At 41.6% G+C, this 21,713-nt stretch overlaps 1 protein-coding gene across 2 annotated transcripts in view; it reads left to right on the top strand.

Moving 5' to 3' along the window:
• LOC306868694 (Fc receptor-like protein 5) overlaps positions 1 to 21,713 on the top strand; it is a 188,114-nt gene that overhangs the window by 14,793 nt on the left and 151,608 nt on the right. For both annotated transcript variants that reach the window (XM_079414985.1, XM_079414984.1), the window contains exons 5-14: positions 16,010 to 16,129; positions 16,320 to 16,415; positions 17,179 to 17,298; positions 17,488 to 17,583; positions 18,349 to 18,468; positions 18,658 to 18,753; positions 19,519 to 19,638; positions 19,828 to 19,923; positions 20,689 to 20,808; positions 20,998 to 21,093. In XM_079414985.1, the coding sequence (XP_079271111.1) occupies positions 16,010 to 16,129; positions 16,320 to 16,415; positions 17,179 to 17,298; positions 17,488 to 17,583; positions 18,349 to 18,468; positions 18,658 to 18,753; positions 19,519 to 19,638; positions 19,828 to 19,923; positions 20,689 to 20,808; positions 20,998 to 21,093 (1,080 nt within the window). The remainder of the gene's footprint in view (positions 1 to 16,009; positions 16,130 to 16,319; positions 16,416 to 17,178; positions 17,299 to 17,487; positions 17,584 to 18,348; positions 18,469 to 18,657; positions 18,754 to 19,518; positions 19,639 to 19,827; positions 19,924 to 20,688; positions 20,809 to 20,997; positions 21,094 to 21,713) is intronic.

The raw sequence follows: 21,713 nt of genomic DNA, 5'->3' as shown, positions 1-21,713 counted from the left end.
GAGCATTGCCAGGCCTGACCAAGAAGGTAACTCAACAGGGAGGCAGCAAGCGGCCAACCTCCTGGTGTCACTGCCACAGAGCTCATAAAGAACCTCCCGCACTGAGGTTTTGGAGCACTGCCATGTTCCGAGCAGCGCTCTCTGTCCTCGGGCTGAGCCAGTCCCTACGACACAAAGTGGGAACAGGAGGTGCATAGCTAGCTCTCGCAATGAGGGGAACACACCCTAGCTCGACCAGAAGGCAGTGCCAGAATAAAAGGACAGTCCAGCAGCACCCAAAGGGAGACTGTCATCTGTTAGTAGGCGAACGTAGTCCTACGCTCTCCATCTTGATAGAGAGCATAGACCAACGGGTTAGCCAAAAACCATACGTGTCTGAAGAGCTATTGCTCCTCAGAGCTAAAGCACTCAGGAAGGGTTTCCGCAGAAACACCTCTCACTCGTAACTCTGGGAAAGCAGTGTACTCAAGACCACTCCACGGAGGGGCGATTCACTGGTTCGACCGTAAGGACAGTGTGATTCAAATCTCAGGAAGCCTCTCAATGCGAGACACGAGTAGCGCATCCTGGCCGGGACAGCTACTCGAAGCAAACACCCAGCAAGCAGGTCAGGGAGCACATCTTTTTTCAAGATGGCGCCGCTGAGTTCGGACGCCGTTCAGGTCGATCCGCTAAGATTGTGTTTTTATTTACTTTTTTACTTACTTTTAACTTTCTCTTTTTACACATTTCACGTCGGCACTGATCACCTAAAACATAGAAACACTTTTGGACATTGGAAACCGCTACACTAACCTGTTCCAGGACACTTTAGCCACGAATCCAGAGTGGCCTCTGGAGATTCTTTGGAACGTGGAGATAAACAATAACCCCCCAAGGCGTAGGATCAAGAAACGCCGCGGGAAACGCGCTAGGATTCGAGATAGACTCAGGAAAAGGGTTCATAGTCCTCCTCTTCCGACCATTTTGCTCGCAAATGTCCATTCCTTGGAGAATAAGATGGATGATCTTAGAGCCAGGATTAGTTTCCAACGGGACATAAGGGACTGTAACATCCTTTGTTTGTCCGAAACGTGGTTTTCGTCCTGGACACTGCTGTAATGCCTAGTGATAACTTTTGTTTTTCGGATGGACAGAAGAGCAGAGGCCAGTAAATCCAGGGGTGGAGGAGTATGTTTCATGATTAACAAGAAATGGTGTGATCCCAGGAATATCTCCATTCTGTCGCGTTTCTGTTCGCCTCATCTGGAACATCTTTCCATTATTTGCCGTCCATTTTATTTGCCCCGGGAGTTTTCATCGATCATTGTCACTGCGGGGAAGTCGTGGCCTAAGGTTGCGGGTTCGAGTCTCGGGCCGGCAGGGATTGTAGGTGGGGGGAGTGAATGTACAGCACTCTCTCCACCCTCGATACCATGACTGAGGTGCCCTTGAGCAAGGCACCGAACCCCCAACTGCTCCCCAGGTGCTGCAGCATAAAATGGCTGCCCACTGCTCCGGGTGTATGTTCACGGTGTGTGTGTGTTCACTGCTGTGTGTGGGTGCACGTTGGATGGGTTAAATGCAGAGCACGAATTCCGCGTATGGGTCACCATACTTGGCTGAATGTCACTTCACTCATTCACTATGTACATTCCACCACAGGCAGACAGCAGCTTGGCTTTGTCTAAACTTCACAATGTGCTCAGCAGCTACATTAACAAACATCCTGACGCTGCCTTTATCATCGCGGGAGACTTTAACAAAGCCAGCCTCAGGCAGGTCATGCCGAACTTTCATCAACACGTATCCTGTCCAACTAGAGGACCAAATACACTGGATCATTGCTACACTCAGTTCAAGAATACCTACAAAGCCTGTTCACTACCGGCTTTTGACTTGTAAAGAGCCACATCTGCTCCTCCATCCCTGATACTTTGGACCCTCTTCAGTTTGCCTATCGCCCAAATAGATCCACTGACGATGCCATCTCTCACGTCCTCCACTCTTCCCTCACACACTTGGACAGCAACAATGGGAATTATGTAAGGCTGCTATTCATTGACTATAGCTCAGCTTTCAACACTATAATCCCCATCAAGCTAAATTCTAAACTCACAGACCTCGGCCTAAACTCCTCACTCTGTGACTGGATTCAAGACTTCCTCACTAGCAGACCTCAAGTGGTGAAAGTTGGCCAGTTCACCTCAAACTCTATCACTCTGAACGTAGGAGCCCTACAGGGCTGTGTCCTGAGTCCCCTGCTCTACTCTCTCTACTCTCCCCTCTCATAGCTCCTCATCCATTATCAAATTCGCTGATGATACTGTGGTTCTGGGCCTCATCTCCAACAACGATGAGACCGCATACTTGGACGAGGTGGGGAGACTCACATCATGGTGCCAGGACAACTGTCTCTCTCTGAATGTGAGCAAAACTAAAGAGCTGATCATGGACTTTAGGAAGAGACAGCAGCGGTCCTACACTCCTCTTATGATCAGTGGGACCCCTGTGGAGAGGGTGAGTAGCTTCAAGTACCTCGGTGTAAACATCTCCGAGAACCTGACTTGGACTACACACATCCAAACACAGGTTAAGAAAGCCAGGCAAAGACTGTACCATCTGCGACAGCTGAGGAAATTCAGGGTCTCACCAGCAATCCTGAAAACTTTCTACTGCAAAGCACTACAGAGAGTAGTGCGCTTAGCTGAGCGCATCTCAGGGTCTGCTCTCCCCTCTCTGCAGGACATCTACCTCAAACGCTGCAAAAATAGAGCTGTCAAAATCATCAAGGACTCAAATTACCCTGGTAACCGTCTATTCACTTTGCTTCCATCTGGCAAGCGCTTCCGTAGCCTGATGGCAAAAACTGAGAGACTTAGGAGGAGCTTCTTCCCCCAGCCCATCAGGCTCCTAAACTCTAACTCTGTGTCATAACATCACTTGACTCCATGTAAATATCACCATATCAATAAGCTATTCATAATTTTTCTCTACCTCATATGGCTGCTATTTACATACCCTGTACAAATGTTTTGCACATTCCTCTTTATTACTATTTAAGTCAACAACATACTGACCTGCACATTTATATTTATATTTTTTATATTTTATTTTATTTTTATTTTTTTTCTACTTTTCTTTTTCTTAAATATTTGTATTCTATATAAGTGCACTGTCCTTGGAGCGGACATGACCTACATTTCACTGCTGGTTATACTCTGTATAATTGTGTATGTGACAAATAAAAATCTTGAATCTTGAATCTTGAAGCAATAATCCTCAAAAAAGGCTCAGCCTGAATGGAGGACCCGCAAGTCCTGGCTTGCAGCTCTATACTGGGACCTGAAGGCCAAGGAGGCTCCCGCAGAAGCCTAGCGACTTGGCTGCGTGATCCAGCAAGCATGAGGCCGAAGATGTAGGCCATCATCCAGGCTGGATCTAGTACTGACAGGTGAGACCATATCCACAGGATCGAGAGGGCTCCCGGAGTGCAGTATAATGTGGTTAGAACATGTTATAAATCATCTGTCCAATAACTGCAGACAGATACCCACATCGTAATTCCTTACTGATAGGGAAATTACTGATAGGGAAGATGTCCCGTCAGGTCCTTTCCCTGTTCTGCCCATGAACCGTAAATCGCGGGCAATGGGCAGATAATCCTCACCGCACTCGCAACGCGCAGCATGTATTCAGTTCCCACAGGAGCTAAACATGCTCCGCCCACACGCTAGATTACCTCCGGAATCAAGCGAGAACGGAGCCGCCGCCGCGAATGCGTCGCTATTCCAGCGAGAGGCGAGCACACTCATGCAGACACAGGTATTACAATTTGGGTAAAAAGTGAAGCACTCACCTTCCCTCTAGTAGTCCCGCGAATGCATCATGATGAGCACATGAGCGCATTTAACTCCCTCGAGAGCTGAACGCGCTTGCTCTTCACCACACACACACAACCCGCGAGCCGTGTGAAACTGCGGGTATCAGAACAAAGCCTCTGTGCGAGAGAACATGCACTCCTAGTCGTCAGTGAAAACGAAGAAGAGAATGATGTATTTTCCCGGCTCCCCTTTATACTGTGGCTGCCCCGGTAGTAACGTCATAGGCTGTTGCCGGCCAATGTTATTGTCGTGATTAGATATATGCTTCAAGACACCGGTCATGCCGAGGCGTTCCCCATAGCGACCCATAGAGGACGCAGTTCAAAGTTCCCTCGAAAGGGAACCATATTAGAGCGTTTTTAGCCATCGCTCGTTATTCTGATTTACCAGACATTATCTTGATTGAGATCTTTTGTGATGGCATTAATCAGCCTCTGCGATCTCAGCTTAGACGCGAGGGTCTGCGCTCATCACTGAGTTGATTTTTGGACTTTGCTTTGTTGACTGTTGCCTCACTATTCACACCACGACACCGCATCTATGACTGAAATGGTGGCGGCACCAGAGCGCACTCACAAAATGGCCATCACAACAACCGGTTACGATATTACAGCCATTCATAAATCAAGTCAAGTCACAGTTGATCGTCATGAATCAGGTCAAGTCACAGTTGCTGTTTCTGAGTCAAGTCACGTCACCGCTGATCTTCCAGAGTCTCTTCACATCACCACTGACCATCCAGAATCTCTTCACGTCTCCGCTGACCTTCCAGAGTCTCATCACGTCTCCGCTGACCTTCCAGAGTCTCTTCACGTCATCGCTGACCATCCAGAGTCTTTTCACGTCACAGCTGATCAGCCAGAATCTTGTCACGTTCTGTCTGTCACACCCAGATATTCAAGGTCAGTCCTTCAGTATCCTAGTCTTGTATCCAGTGTGAGGGATGCACCACTGGTGTCTGCACGTGCAGCTGGTATCCCCAAACCAGCTCACTTTAACCCTCCTATTCCTGCTCTAATTCCCCTGCCCGAAGCGCTTCCCATGATGGGGATCACGTTGTGTTGCATTTGGGCTGCGTACACCACTTCGGGAACTGCCCCGGGCGATGGCACCCGCTGAAGCTTCTCCAGAGGTGGCGGCGCATGCTGCAGAGCCTCCCGAGGCGGCGTTGCTCATTTCGGCTCCTTGTATGGTGGTAGTGCCCAGCAATTCATGTCCAGCCCATGATATCACGGTCGAAGGAACCGTAGATGAGCACTGTACCTGTCTTGTTAATGAACTCTACCTGTTTCCTGATGTTACCACTGTCGAACCTCCAGAGGTGGCGGTGTCTGCTGCAGAACCGTCAGAGTTGTCAGTGGTAACCTTCTATGAATCCTCGTCCTGCCCTGTCATGGCTATGGAGGTTGTCTGTGAATCCTTGTCCTGCCCTGTCACAGCTATGGAGGCCATCTGTGAACTCTTGCCTTGCTTTGAACTGGACACAGAGGCCATTAATGAACCTTCCTTTGCCCATGTCACTGCCTATGAACTGTTGTTCTGCCCCGAGTCAGCCGAGGAGGCTGGTTGTGAATTACCGGTCCCATCATTCACAACTGAGGAGGCTATGGGTGAACTTCCTGACTGTTGTGTTGCGCCTCTAAGGGCCGTTCGTGAACTCTTAACCCTGCCTGTCATGAACTCAGAAACTATAAATGCGCACTATATCTGTCCCGTTTCGACCAAAGAGCCTGATTTTGAAATGTCTGTCAGTCCAGTTTTCCTCAATGAGTCTGTTTTTGAACTGTCTGTCTTGCCAGTTTCTGTCAATGAACTATCTGCTTCAGTCTCTGTCTATGCCCCAGATTTTGAGCTATCTGTTAGTCCTGTTCCAGCCAATACATTTGATAATGAACTGTCTATCTATCCTGTTTCAGTCAAGAAGTCTAGTTTTGAGCCACTTGTCTGTCCTGCTTCGATCAATGAGACTGAGTTTGAATGGTCTATCAGTCCAGTTTCAGTCAATGCATCTGAATTTGAACAGTCTGTCTGTACAAATGTAGCTGTTGAATCTGCCTTTGAACTGTCTGCTTACCTGGTTTCTGGGGGGGGTGGCTCTGTAATGAAACAGGTCCATGGACTTTTATTCGCTCGCCACCAGAAGTCACTCTTCCATCAAATTGACTCACACCACACAGACTGTCATATATTACCCTGGACTGCATTTCCCATCATTCATTGCACTAAGTACACATCTGTCTCAATCACACACTCAGACGTGATAATTATCACACAATCACACACCCTACTTAAACCATGGACTTCCTCTTCCTCTCTGCCGAGTATTGTTTAGCATTTAGCACTCTCCTAGTGTTAGCTGCTTTAAGGAGCCATTCCTAGTTTCCATTTCTTATTTTAGTTTAAGTCTAGTCTTTTCATGTTGCCTTGTTGTCTGGTTCCTGATCTTCTGCCTTGTATCTTGGATTAACCCTTGCTTAAATTTGGACTCTGTTTGCCCCTGCCTGGACCATTGCTCGTGTCAAGCCCTCTGGATATTGTTCGCCGATCGAAGACCACGCCCGTTTACTTGAGTACTCATCTGTCTTGCCCTCAATATACCTGTTTGCCATTTGTTCGACCCTGCATATGTTTTTGACCATGTCTATTAATAAAAGCTTGCACATACATTGATATATATATATATATATATATATCAGAGCTGAAAACAAACACTGGATTTAGAAAAAAAAAATGCTATCAGAACATTTATTGTGAACCTAGGTTATCTTACATTTAATTACATATATTTTTGCATTTGCATCTATGATTTGATAAGATTTGTTACTTATATTATTGCCATCACAGCAACTGAGAATTTATTGCAATGATTTTAAATTCAGTTGAGGTATCGGACATAGGCCTATTATGATAATGTTGATCTTGAAGTCTTTAGAGCCATAGGCTATAATATGTTGATGTAATATGTATGTTTAAATAATGAAATTGTTAAATAAATTGTTTAGAAATGACTATGAGACCAACCAATTGGGCAGAGGTTATAGAGTATGTACAAATCATCCAAGCACTCAATTCCTATTCATGTCTAATTTAGGCTATGTAATGCAGTTCGGAGAATGGGAAGAAGGAGGCAGGAACCGGCAAACATTTAAAGAATTTAATAACAAAAATAAACAAACACAAAAGTAAAGCGGCAGCCCCTCACGGACGACTGCCGCATACAAAACACAAAATAAAGTCCAGGCCTGGTCCTCTCCCATCTTCCACTGTCGTCACTCCTCCTTTCATCCTTCCGGAGCTCCTCCGTGGGATTCGAGACCGGTGAGTGGCACAGATGTCACTTATTATCATTAACTCCACCGGCCTCGCTCCGCTCCCACGGCTCTCGGCCCCGCCCCACTCACTACAGTCTACATTTCATCAGAGGTGTCAAGTAACGAAGTACAAATACTTCATTACCTTACTTAAGTAGAAATTTTGGGTATCTATACTTTACTGGAGTAATTATTTTTCAGCCAACTTTTTACTTCTACTCCTTACATTTTCACGCAATTATCTGTACTTTCTACTCTTTACATTTTAAAAATAGCCTCTTTACTCCTATTTCATTTCGGCTCGTTTTCATTCCGGCTTGTCATCGTCATGGGCGTTGCTAGGCCATTTTTAGGGGGGTTTTAGCACCCCTAAATTTCCCCCTAAAAATCTTGCGATTCTTCCCCTTTAAATTTCAAACGGCATCAGACTTCGTCTCCTCCCCATCTTTCTGCGCGTTCTTCAATCCACAGACTGCGGTGGCGCAGAGGAGAGGACAAGGTGTGTGTTTATCGATAGATTGTTATAATATCTACATCTGTGCAGTTCTTTGTCTTAAATACAGTTTACAAAAACTCATGGGAGAGAAATCGGTTTCCAATCTTCTGTAAAGTTTTCGCTGCATTCACCACTCAAAGCCCTTAACACATTATACGCATACTTTATAAAACGATCACGTTATTGCTATTTTCATTTGAAAATTTAGCTTTCAATATAGAACTTAATATTACAGTGCATGTGGCATTAACTACCATACAGTTATGCATAGAAGTGATTAAAGACAGTGACAGACAGCACTCAGTCAGTGCACTCATTTTAATTGCATATCAGAGTGATTGACAGAGATTGAAACATTGTGTGTCCTTCTCACAGACTGCTTCAGTTTTGCTGTTTTTTTTTTTTTTTTTACTTTTAAAAGTTAATCACAGCACCCACATAGTTTAATCCATTGTCCAGCCTTATAGCTGTGTTGTTTATATTGCTAATATGGATAGTCAGTGTAAGTTTAAAGTGATATGATGTTTTATGTTTACAATTTTCTGTTTGTACTTGAGCATAGAAAAATATTTGTACTAGTAATGCAAACAGTAACATTTTTGGTTTGTACAGTAAATAGGTGTGTGTGTGTGTGAGATCAGGTAGACTTGTATTTGGCTTGTACTCGGATGTTATACCCATCTATGCAATACAGTGGAATACTGCAATAAGTTTAGTATACCATCCTACCCTATTAATACATTTTTTTAAATATTTATTTTTTATTATTATACCATCATTGGGGGCTGAGCCCCCCTAAAATGAAAATCCTAGCATCGCCCTTGCTCATCGCTCAAAAAAAATAAAAATAAAATAAAAACCTATCCAGATAAATCGCGCCATCCGGATAGAGTGAATTGTGGTTGGATGAGAATATAAATCTATACCATTCCGACACCCTATTGGTTTGTACGCGATCCATCGCACCTGCACATGACATAAATCACGTCACACTCAAAAAAGATTTCTTAAAAGTTATTATTTCTCCACTACTGGCTCATTTATCAAACGGGTGCTTTCTCTTCGTCCGTTGCCCTCACAGATTCCTGCAGCTAAGCTTGGATGTACATTTACATTCCAATAAAGATTATTGATGACATGCCTCTGAAGTCTGACTTTTTGCACCATTACAATACTTACAGGCAACTAGTCATCATATCTTCTGCTCCATGAAACACGTTAATGCTCAGTAGTACACATATATGGTTTTTTAATGTATTTGCATTGTACTAAAATGCGTTCATTTTCAGTGGGCACATATCCGGCTGAAACAGGTAGCCTAGTGCATCCCACATTTTTCAACATTAACATTTTAATATAACATTATAGTCATTATGGCCTTTAGAAAAATGTTTTTTTGAGGAGGTGGGGTAGTGCACAATAGGCCCCTGTGCCGCGGCCTAAGCTTTTGTCCTTAATGGCATTTTTTTTCCTTCCATTACTTTTACTTTTATACTTTAAGAAGTTTTGAAACCAGTACTTTTACACTTTTACTTGAGTAAAAAACTTGAGTTGATACTTCAACTTCTACAGAAGTCTTTTTAAACCCTAGTATCTACTTGAGTAATGAATGTGAATACTTTTGACACCTGTGCATTTCATTAACATTGCTAAACATTATTAAACTGGAAAGAAAGTAAAGATCCATCTTTGATTGTCGAACGAATTCCAGGTTCAGTTTCCTCCCAGCCAATTAGATTTTACATAGTATTTTCATCAGTCAGTCATGGAGGTCTAATTGCTTAAAGCTTTATTTATATAGAACCTTTTAAAACAGTGTTTACAAAGTACTTTACAGAGAGATGCATATATGGATTCGCAGAAAAGAACAAAATACAAACATAAAAGAGATGAATTACTAAAGCAAAGCACAATAATCAGTTATTATATTAAAACAGAAATACAACCATAAAAAAAATCAAGGAAAGGCCCTGAACAAATCTGTTTTGAGACTAGGCCTACTTTTGCAAAAGTGCATAATGATAACTTTTGACAACATTTAATTCAGGTGCGAAAATAATTAATGTCTGCACATGAGCACAGAGAGATTTGCGAGTGCACAGACAGGACACAGTTTTGTGAGGAGAGAGACATGTTTTAAGTGTGGGCACTCCCTCAGGCTGAGAGCAGCGTGTATCTGAGCTGAATATGCGCTGCACTTGCTGCCTACTTCTATTCATGCTGTGATCAGTGGCAGCTGGATGCAATCATCGCATGCCAATGTGCATTGGCTCGTTTAGTTTACACTCAAAGTGGATTGGTCTCTCTAAGCGAGATCCCCAATTCGTCGGTCACCGACATGACTCGGAGTGAACAACTGAAAGGGAAAAAAACTGATAATGGATGTGTTAGATTAGTGTGTGAATAATCAAGCTTTGAAAATAACCAGTCATATTGGTAGCACCGAGGGGCCCCCAAAAAAATTTCTGCTTAGGGCCCCATAAAGGCTTGGGCCGGCCCTGCATTTGCACTACAATAATGCGCTCTCAACATTTGTCATTAAAATAACGCCATAGAATTGCAGTTGTTCCCAATTGCTTACACTGTTATAATACCACTAACAGTTGACAGTGGAATATTTAGAAGTGAGCAAATTTCATGAAGAACTTATTACACAGGTGGCAACCTATCACAGTACCATGCTTGAATTCACTGAGCTCATGAGAGTGACCCATTCTTTCAAGTCAAGTCAAGTCACCTTTATTGCTCCTGTCTGCTGTTCTGCTGAGAGGTTTGGTGAGAGATTTGCGATTGTAGCTCCATGTAGCTTAGCTTTTTGTTCAATTTTACTATCACTCTCTGTTGTTTAAAGTGATAAAATATAACTTAATTCCCTCCATATTTCTGATATTATCTATCAAACTAATCTGATTAATTTGTTCGCTTTTAATCTAAAAACGCAAGTACAACGCGTGTGCCATTCATTCGGATTTCCACTCGCGTTTCTATTCGCGCCTATTATTGTTTTCTTTTTTCTCGCTCTTTTTCATCTCTCTCTCGCTCTGTTTGAACTCATGAGCTCATCAAACAACAGTGGTAAATAAATCATTCCTCTATCACGGTGAGTAACGGCTTCTCCTTCTCTAGTTATTTGCACTTCATGTCACATGTATAGTTTATCTCTCGCTGTCGGCGATGAGTGATTCAGATGTGATAAATGCAGGGATATAGTTAGGCTGACAGAGAAGATTTTAGAACTAGAGACACGTATAGTTATTGGCGATTCTGTTGTATGGAATGTGAAAATAGAGACACCAGCCACCATAGTCCATTGTTTACCAGGAGCCAGAGCGTCTGACATCTTAACAAATTTAAAAGTGCTGTCTAATGCTAAACATAAATTCAGTAAGATTGTTATACACGTCGGTGCTAATGATGTTCGACTTCGCCAGTCGGAGATCACTAAATATAATGTTAAATAGGTGTCTGGACTTGAAAGTACAATGTCAGACTCTGTAATATGCTCTGGTTCCCTTCCTGCTTACCGGGGTGACGAGATTCATAGCAGACTGCTGTCACTCAATGGCTGGATGTCTAAGTGGTGCTAGCAGAATAACATAGGTTTTATAGACAATTGGACAAGTTTTTGGGGCATACCTGACCTGTTGAAAAGAGATGGTGTTCATCCCTCCTGGAGTGGTGCCGCTCTTCTCTCTAGAAAAATGGCACATAGTCTTAGAGTACGTACTTGACTAAATGGGGCCCAGGTCAGGAAGCAGACAGCCTGGCTAAACCGACCGTCTGCTAGCCGCCTCATGTCACAGAAGTCAGTTAATTCTCAGCACATAGAGACTCTTTCACCCAGATATCACACTATAGAGACTGTCTGTTCCCCGAACTAGAAAATACAGAAAACATCCAAACCAAATTAAGAGTAACAATTGAATTGATGTTCAACAAATAAAAAATGTGTACAATACAGAGAATCAATTGATAAAACTTGGCTTACTGAATATCAGGTCCCTTTCTACAAAAGCACTTTTTGTAAATGATTTGATCAAAGATCATAACCTAGATTTGCTTGTTTGACAGAAACATGGCTAAAACCAGATGAATACATTACTTTAAATGAGTCCACCCCCCAAGATTACTGCTATAAAAATGAGCCACGTCCAAAACGTAAAGGGGGAGGTGTTGTTACAATTTATAGCAATATTCTCAGTATTTCTCAGAGGGCAGGCTTTAAGTATAACTCATTTGAAGTTATGGTGCTGCGTATAACATTATCTAGAGAAACACGTGTTAGTGATAAATCCCCTGTGATGTTTGTACTGGCTACTGTATACAGGCCACCAGGGCACCATACAGACTTTATTAAAGAATTTGCTGATTTTCTATCTGAGCTAGTACTGGCTGCAGATAAAGTCTTAATTGTCTGCGATTTTAATATCCATGTTGATAATAAAAAAACATGATGAATTAAGATCAGCATTCATAGACATTCTGAACTCTATTGGGGTTACACAACACGTTTCAGGACCTACTCATTGTCGAAATCATACTCTAGATTTAATACTGTCACATGGAATTGATGTTAGTAGTGTTGAAATTCTGCAGCAAAGCGATGATATCTCAGATAATTATCTAGTCTTGTGTAAACTCCATATAGCTAAAACTGTAAATTCTACTCCTTGTTACAAGTATGGTAGAATCATCACTTCTACCACAAAAGACTGCTTTGTAAGTAATCTTCCTGATTTAGCTCTATTCCTCAGCATATCCAACAGCGCAGAAAAACTTGATGATGTAACAGAAACCATGGACTCTCTCTTTTCTAGCACTTTAGACATAGTTTCTCTTTTACGCTTAAGGAAGACCAAAGAAAACAGTCTGACACCGTGGTATAATGATCACACTCGAACCCTAAAGAGAGCAGCCTGGAAAATGGAGTGCAGCTGGAGGAAAACAAATCTACAGGTGTTGGCATCACTGATTGAGCTGATTCAGATGTTAAGTTTTGGTTCGGAGGAACGAATTCGCGCCGCTATGAAGGGAAGGGAGTTGTGCTAGAAGAAATGCGGCTATAATCCTTGGAAGCCAAAATCGAAAAAAAAAAAAAAAAATACTTAGCTTAATATAACAGCCACAGGCCTAAAGTGTGAGCAGATGTTTGAATAGTTGGTTCTCTCTTCTATCATAATTAAACAGGACTTTCATGTTGCGTGTGCTGAAGCTCCTCCGCGTGAGCGCGATCTGGCTTCTGAATTGCGCATAGCAGAAATGCATCATAGACAAATGTTTGAATATTATTGCACATAAAAACAGCTGGCGACATATATATATATATATATATATATATATATATATATATATAGAGAGAGAGAGAGAGAGAGAGAGAGAGAGAGAGCAACAATAAATGTATGTGTGTTTTCTTAATTTCTCCAATACCGACAGAAGTACCGATAACGTCAGAGCTTATCGATACTCCGGTCTTTCATAATTTAGCCCTGAGACCGATTTAATACCGAGTTTTGGTACCCATCCCTACTATGTGCTGAGAATTAACTCATATCTGTGACGTGAGTCGCTAGCAGACGGTCCGTTTAACCAGTCTGTCTGCTTTCTAACCTGGTCCTCAGTTAGTCAAGTACGAACTCTAAAACTATGTGCCATATTTCTAGAGAGAAGTGCGGCACCACCCCAGGAGGGATGAACACCGTCTCCCATACTCGGAATTCATGCTCTGCATTTAACCCATCCAACGTGCACACACAGCAGTGAACACACACACACACCGTGAACATACACCCAGAGCAGTGGGCAGCCATTTTATGCTGCAGCGCCCGGGGAGCAGTTGGGGGTTCGGTGCCTTGCTCAAGGGCACCTCAGTCGTGGTATTGAGGGTGGAGAGAGCGCTGGACATTCACTCCCCCCACCTACAATCCCTGCCGGCCGGAGACTCGAACCCGCAACCTTTGGATCACAAGTCCAACTCTCTAACCATTAGGCCACGACTTCCCCTCATTTGGAGTAATAGTGCTTCATACAACATTATATAGAGAAACAAGTGTTAATGATAAATTCCCTGTGATGTTTGTACTGGCTACTGTATACGGGCCACCAGGGCACCACACAGGCCCCCTAACATCGTATGTTAGTCTGACATCGTATTTGCAAGTTCACACACCTCTTTAACATTATTTTTAATGATCTCAGACTGGCGAAGTCAAACATCATTAGCGCCAACCTGAATAACAATCTTAATGAATTTACTTTTAGCATTAGCCAGCACTTTTAAATTTGCCAAGATGTCAGGCGCTCTGGCTCCGAGGTAAACAATGGACTATGGTGGCTGGTGTCTCTATTTTCAGGTTCGATACAATAGAATCGCCTATAACTAGAGCTCTTTTATCAAGTTTCTCAGTGGCTGTTTCACTGAGTGGGGGGAACCTGTTTGATGTTATGATTTGAATGGAAGAGCGGTGTTTTGACCCTTGACTAGGCCGCTTCACATTCACCCAGTTGCCCTGCTGCACGGGCTCTACCGGAACTGAACAATATACAGGACTCACTGAGCTAGTTGCATTTAAAGGAGTATCTACAGCCCTCACATTCTTACTATTCTCAACTAAAGTTTGGATGCGTGTCTCTAGTTCTAAAATCTTCTCTGTCAGCCTAACTATATCCCTGCATTTATCACATGTGAATCCCTCGTCGCCTACAGAGAGAGACAAATTGTACATGTAGCAAACAATGCAAACAACAATAGCAGGAGAAGAAGCCATTACTCACCGTGATTGATGACAGATTCTGATTTACCACTTACCACTGTTGTTTGATTAACTTGTGAAAAATGGCGCGAAAACAAGAGAAAACAATAATAGGCGTGATTAGAAAGGCGAATGGAACAGCGAGTGACAAGCTAACCCAGGGCTCGCAACCCGCGGCTCCGAGCCACATGCGGCTCTTTCATATCTTTGCGGTGGCTCCCTGTATGGGTGTATGCGGCGGAGGTATCCCCCCCCCCCCCCACTTTTAATACAACCTAAACTCTTCCCCTGTACTTTTTCTCGGTCAAGTGTGTTAAAGTAGAGGTTTTCAAGAGGCAATGTGAATAAATCTAGATTTAAATTAAAAGAGAAATGATAGTCATGTCGTTTTGGATACCTTTTATTCGTATCCAAAACGATGTGAACTTCACGGAGCGCTGAACACGGCTGTATGTTTCATTCATACTCAAAGCCGGGGGGGGGGGCTTTCGCGCAGAAAGTTCAAAATGGAGAAGAAAAAATCATAGTAATAATATCATAGAAGTAATAATAACTTTTGACAGGCATCCTGCTATCACTGTATCTAAGCTGAATAACAAGCATAAAACTTAACAGATGAAACGTGAAGACGATATGTGTTTTTCAAGTCTTCCCCAGATAATATATGAATGATATGAATATGAATGATACAATGGTAATTGACAGTATTAATTACAGTACAGAAGCTATAAAATATATTTTCTGTCTTATTCTCTGATAAAAATGAAAAAATGTGTTTGTAGTATATATACTGATTGTACAATCATAACCATAAAACTGATATTAGTCAAATATTTATCAAAAATATTATAGAAGACAAATTATTGGTTATTGTCCAGCAGTGTATTTTATTTCTTAGCCAATTAAAAGTAAGAGATGTTTTTTTGGTCAATTATGCATACATACATAAATATTATTATTATTATTACTACATTTGACATTTCTGTCCCCCTCACTTCTGAAATGATTGCTACTTCCCTGCATACCCTGTAACATAACTGAATATAAAACTTTAGCTATATGCCGTGTTATCTTTATTTGGGCATCAAATATTTTGTGGCTCCACATGAAATTTATTCGGTGGGAAAGGGGCCAAAATGGCTCTTTTGACATTGAAAGTTGCAGACCCTTGAGCTAACCGGCTAACGAATGCTAATGCACTGCACTCGTGGTTTTAAAAAGCGAAGTTACTTAGATTAGTTTGATAGATAATACCAGAAATATGGTGGGAAATAAGTTATATATTATCACTTTAAACAACAGAGAGTGAAAGTAAGATAGAGATTCAACAGAAAAGCGAAGCTACACATTATTTCACAAATGTTTGTAGAAGCACTCTGCATGTCTACTGTAGGTGCTTGATTTTATACACCTGTGGCCATCAAAGAGTATCTGAATCATCACTAGAATATCTGAATTCAGTGATTTGGAGGGGTGTCCCAGTACTTTTGGCAATATTGTGGAGAAAGTATCATTATAAGGTGTCTATGACATTTAAGTTGGAGCTTTTAAATCTCTTCTCAGACCTTCGTAACACTCTTTACATTTCAGGATCTTCAAGTCCGGAGTCCAAAATTAAGATTGGAGACAAAGTCTGTGTGAAGCCGTCTGTTGTTACTCCAAGATACCAATGGGGATCAGTCACAAACAAAAGCATTGGAGTTGTTCAAGGTAGAAGCACTGACTGCCTTAATTTAATCACTAATTTTAGGCATGCATAATCAAGACGTTGTGATTTTCACTAAAATGAAAGAAATAAAAAATTTTGTGTAGACTCACTGTGTATCACAGTGTAAAAAATAAAGTACACATAGTTGAGGAATTTATAATGATTTAGATCATTTCTTTTTAAATTCCACAGATATTCAGGGAGAGACTTTGATTGTAGATTTCCCTGAGCAAAAGAACTGGAAGGCTGTAATTTCAGAAATGGATCTTGTGACCGGCAGTAGTACGGGTAATCTTTCCTATGCAAAATTTTGCAACTGATTGTATCTAATATTGGCATCTGCAATTGTAAGGATTGCCAGACCGAGAGGCGCGATCGGTCACTCCAGAGAACACGTCTTCACTGCTCTAGAGTCCAGTGGTGGCATGTTTTACACCACTGCATCCCACTCTTTGCCTTGCACTTGGTGATGTAAGGCTTGGATGCAGCTGTTTGGCCATGGATACCCATTCCATGAAGCTCTCTGTGCACCGTTCTTGATCTCATCTGAAGGCCACATGAAGTTTGGAGGTCTGTAGCTATTGACTGCAGAAAGTTGATGACTTCTGCGCCTCAGTATGCGCTGACCCCGCTCAGTGACTTTACATGGCCTACCACTTCGTGGCTGAGTGGCTATAGTTCCCTATTGCTTACACTTTGTTATAATATCCCTAACAGTTAACGGTGGAATATTTAGTAGTGAGTAAATTTCACGAAATAACTTATTACACAGGTGGTAACCTATCACATTTCCATGCTTGAATTCTCGGAGCTCCTGAGAGTGACCCATTCTTTTACAAATGTTTGTAGAAGCACTCTGAAATGTCTACTGTAGGTGCTTGATTTTACACCTGTGGCCATCGAAGTGATTGGAATACTTGAATTCAATGATTTGGAGGGGTGTCCCAGTACTTTTTGCAATATAATGTTGAAAGTATCATTACGGGGTGACCATTTAAGTCGCAGCTCTTAAATCTCCTCTCAGACCTTCATAACACTCTTTACATTTCAGGATCTTCAAGTCCGGAGTCCAAAATTAAGATTGGAGACAAAGTCTATGTGAAGCCGTCTGTTGTTACTCCAAGATACCAATGGGGATCAGTCACTCACAAAAGCATCGGAGTTGTTAAAGGTAGGAGTACTGTCTGCCTTAATTTTTTCACAAATTTTAGGTATACATATTCAAGACATTGGGATTTTCACTAAAATGAAAGAAATTAAACATTTTGTGTAGACTCACTGTGTATCACAGTGTAAAAATAAAGTACACATATTTGAGGAATTTATAATGATTTAGATCATTTCTTTTTAAATTCCACAGATATTCAGGGTGAGACTTTGATTGTAGATTTCCCCGAGCAAAAGAACTGGAAGGCTGTAATTTCAGAAATGGATCTTGTGACCGGCAGTAGTACGGGTAATCTTTCCTATGCACAATTTTGCAACTGATTGTATCTAATATTGGCATCTGCAATTGTAAGGATTGCCAGACAAAGAGGCGCGATCGGTCACTCCAGAGAACACGTCTTCACTGCTCTAGAGTCCAGTGGTGGCATGTTTTACACCACTGCATCCCACTCTTTGCCTTGCACTTGGTGATGTAAGGCTTGGATGCAGCTGTTTGGCCATGGATACCCATTCCATGAAGCTCTCTGTGCACCGTTCTTGATCTCATCTGAAGGCCACATGAAGTTTGGAGGTCTGTAGCTATTGACTGCAGAAAGTTGATGACTTCTGCGCCTCAGTATGCGCTGACCCCGCTCAGTGACTTTACATGGCCTACCACTTCGTGGCTGAGTGGCTATAGTTCCCTATTGCTTACACTTTGTTATAATATCACTAACAGTTAACGGTGGAATATTTAGTAGTGAGTAAATTTCACGAAATAACTTATTACACAGGTGGTAACCTATCACATTTCCATGCTTGAATTCTCTGAGCTCCTGAGAGTGACCCATTCTTTTACAAATGTTTGTAGAAGCACTCTGAAATGTCTACTGTAGGTGCTTGATTTTACACACCTGTGGCCATCGAAGTGATTGGAATACTTGAATTCAATGATTTGGAGGGGTGTCCTAGTACTTTTTGCAATATAATGTTGAAAGTATCATTACGGGGTGACCATTTAAGTCGCAGCTCTTAAATCTCCTCTCAGACCTTCATAACACTCTTTACATTTCAGGATCTTCAAGTCCGGAGTCCAAAATTAAGATTGGAGACAAAGTCTATGTGAAGCCGTCTGTTGTTACTCCAAGATACCAATGGGGATCAGTCACTCACAAAAGCATCGGAGTTGTTAAAGGTAGGAGTACTGACTGCCTTAATTTTTTCACAAATTTTAGGTATACATATTCAAGACATTGGGATTTTCACTAAAATGAAAGAAATTTAACATTTTGTGTAGACTCACTGTGTATCACAGTGTAAAAATAAAGTACACATATTTGAGGAATTTATAATGATTTAGATCATTTCTTTTTAAATTCCACAGATATTCAGGGAGAGACTTTGATTGTAGATTTCCCTGAGCAAAAGAACTGGAAGGCTGTAATTTCAGAAATGGATCTTGTGACCGGCAGTAGTACGGGTAATCTTTCCTATGCAAAATTTTGCAACTGATTGTATCTAATATTGGCATCTGCAATTGTAAGGATTGCCAGACAGAGAGGCGCGATCGGTCACTCCAGAGAACACGTCTTCACTGCTCTAGAGTCCAGTGGTGGTGTGTTTTACACCACTGCATCCCACTCTTTGCCTTGCACTTGGTGATGTAAGGCTTGGATGCAGCTGTTTGGCCATGGATACCCATTCCATGAAGCTCTCTGTGCACCGTTCTTGATCTCATCTGAAGGCCACATGAAGTTTGGAGGTCTGTAGCTATTGACTGCAGAAAGTTGATGACTTCTGCGCCTCAGTATGCGCTGACCCCGCTCAGTGACTTTACATGGCCTACCACTTCGTGGCTGAGTGGCTATAGTTCCCTATTGCTTACACTTTGTTATAATATCACTAACAGTTAACGGTGGAATATTTAGTAGTGAGTAAATTTCACGAAATAACTTATTACACAGGTGGTAACCTATCACATTTCCATGCTTGAATTCACTGAGCTCCTGAGAATGACCCATTCTTTTACAAATGTTTTTAGAAGCACTCTGAAATGTCTACTGTAGGTGCTTGATTTTATACACCTGTGGCCATCGAAGTGATTGGAATACTTCAATTCAATGATTTGGAGGGGTGTGCCAGTACTTTTGGCAATATAATGTTGAAAGTATCATTACAGGGTGACCATTTAAGTTGCAGCTCTTAAATCTCCTCTCAGACCTTCGTAACACTCTTTACATTTCAGGATCTTCAAGTCCGGAGTCCAAAATTAAGATTGGAAACAAAGTCTATGTGAAGCCGTCTGTTGTTACTCCAAGATACCAATGGGGATCAGTCACTCACAAAAGCATCGGAGTTGTTAAAGGTAGGAGTACTGACTGCCTTAATTTTTTCACAAATTTTAGGTATATATATTCAAGACGTTGTGATTTTCACTAAAATGAAAGACATAAAAAAAATTGTGTAGGCTCACTGTTTATCACAGTGTAAAAATAAAGTACACATATTTGAGGAATTTATAATGATTTAGATAATTTCTTTTTAAATTCCACAGATATTCAGGGAGAGACTTTGATTGTAGATTTCCCCGAGCAAAAGAACTGGAAGGCTGTAATTTCAGAAATGGATCTTGTGACCAGCAATAGTACGGGTAATCTTTCCTATGCAAAATTTTGCAACTGATTGTATCTAATATTGGCATCTGCAATTGTAAGGATTGCCAGACAGAGAGGCGCGATCGGTCACTCCAGAGAACACGTCTTCACTGCTCTAGAGTCCAGTGGTGGCGTGTTTTACACCAATGCATCCCACTCTTTGCCTTGCACTTGGTGATGTAAGGCTTGGATGCAGCTGTTCGGCCATGGATACCCATTCCATGAAGCTCTCTATGCACCATTCTTGAGCTTATGTGAAGGCCACATGAAGTTTGGAGGTCTGTAGCTATTGACTGCAGAAAGTTTATGACTTCTGCGCCTCAGTATGCGCTGACCCCGCTCAGTGATTTTACATGGCCTACCACTTCGTGGCTGAGTTGCTATTGTTCCCTATTTCTTACACTTTGTTATAATATCACTAACAGTTAACGATGGAATATTTAGTAGTGAGTAAATTTCACAAAAGTACTTATTACACAGGTGGCAACCTATCACAGTTCCATGCTTGAATTCACTGAGCTCCTGAGAGTGACCCATTCTTTAACAAATGTTTGTAGAAGCACTCTGAAAAGTCTACTGTAGGTGCTTGATTTTATACACCTGTGGCCATCGAAGTGATTGGAATACTTGAATTCAATGATTTGGAGGGGTGTCTCAGTACTTTTGGCAGTATAATGTTGAAAGTATCATTACAGGGTGACCATTTAAGTTGCAGCTCTTAAATCTCCTCTCAGACCTTCGTAACACTGTTTTCATTTCAGGATCTTCAAGTCCGGAGTCCAAAATTAAGATTGGAGATAAAGTCTATGTGAAGCCGTCTGTTGTTACTCCAAGATACAAATGGGGATCAGTCACTCACAAAAGCATCGGAGTTGTTAAGGGTAGGAGTACTGACTGCCTTAATTTTTTCACTAATTTTAGGTATACATATTCAAGACGTTGGGATTTCCACTAAAATGAAAGAAATTAAACATTTTGTGTAGACTCACTGTGTATCACAGTGTAAAAATAAAGTACACATATTTGAGGAATTTATAATGATTTAGATAATTTCTTTTTAAATTCCACAGATATTCAGGGAGAGACTTTGATTGTAGATTTCCCCGAGCAAAAGAACTGGAAGGCTGTAATTTCAGAAATGGATCTTGTGACCGGCAGTAGTACGGGTAATATTTCCTATGCAAAATTTTGCAACTGATTGTAACTAATATTGGCATCTGCAATTGTTAGAAGTAGTAACTAGGTCCGGATTATATGTCAAAATATTTTATGGATGGTCCCTCAGGGGTTAACCTTTGACCTTTTAATGATCACCTCTTTTTGACATCTGTTTGTAATATATCCAGCTCATGTAAAGTCTGTCATGAAATAGGAGATTGTTTAAATTGGCCTTTAAATGTTCACCAGATGCATTATGACATGTGTTTGTAACGTATACCTAGAGTACCATAATTAACCTTTGACCTCCGTCATGAAATAGGAGATTGTTTAAATTGTCCTTAAATGACCACCAGATGTGCTATGCCATTTATTTGTAACATATATCTGGAGTACCGTAATTAACCCATGACCTGAATGGGTGAAACATGAGATTTGTTTAAACCGGCCTTGTCAAAATTGAAGATTTCAAAGTGTGTTTTGAACTTAATGTCCGGGACAGCTGCGGACCATGTGTGCTCGGTTTCAGGCAGTGCTGCATTGCAGGGGTTTTGGTCAGTCTACATTGATGTGAGAAAATAAATATTGGTTTAAGGACAATATAAAAAAAATAAGTAAAAGTATAAAC

The sequence above is a fragment of the Barbus barbus genome, assembly GCF_936440315.1.
Source record: "Barbus barbus genome assembly, chromosome: 4".
Classification (NCBI taxonomy): Eukaryota; Metazoa; Chordata; class Actinopteri; order Cypriniformes; family Cyprinidae; genus Barbus; species Barbus barbus.
Note: the sequence above shows the minus strand (reverse complement) of the source record. Positions and strands in the feature narration are given on the sequence as shown.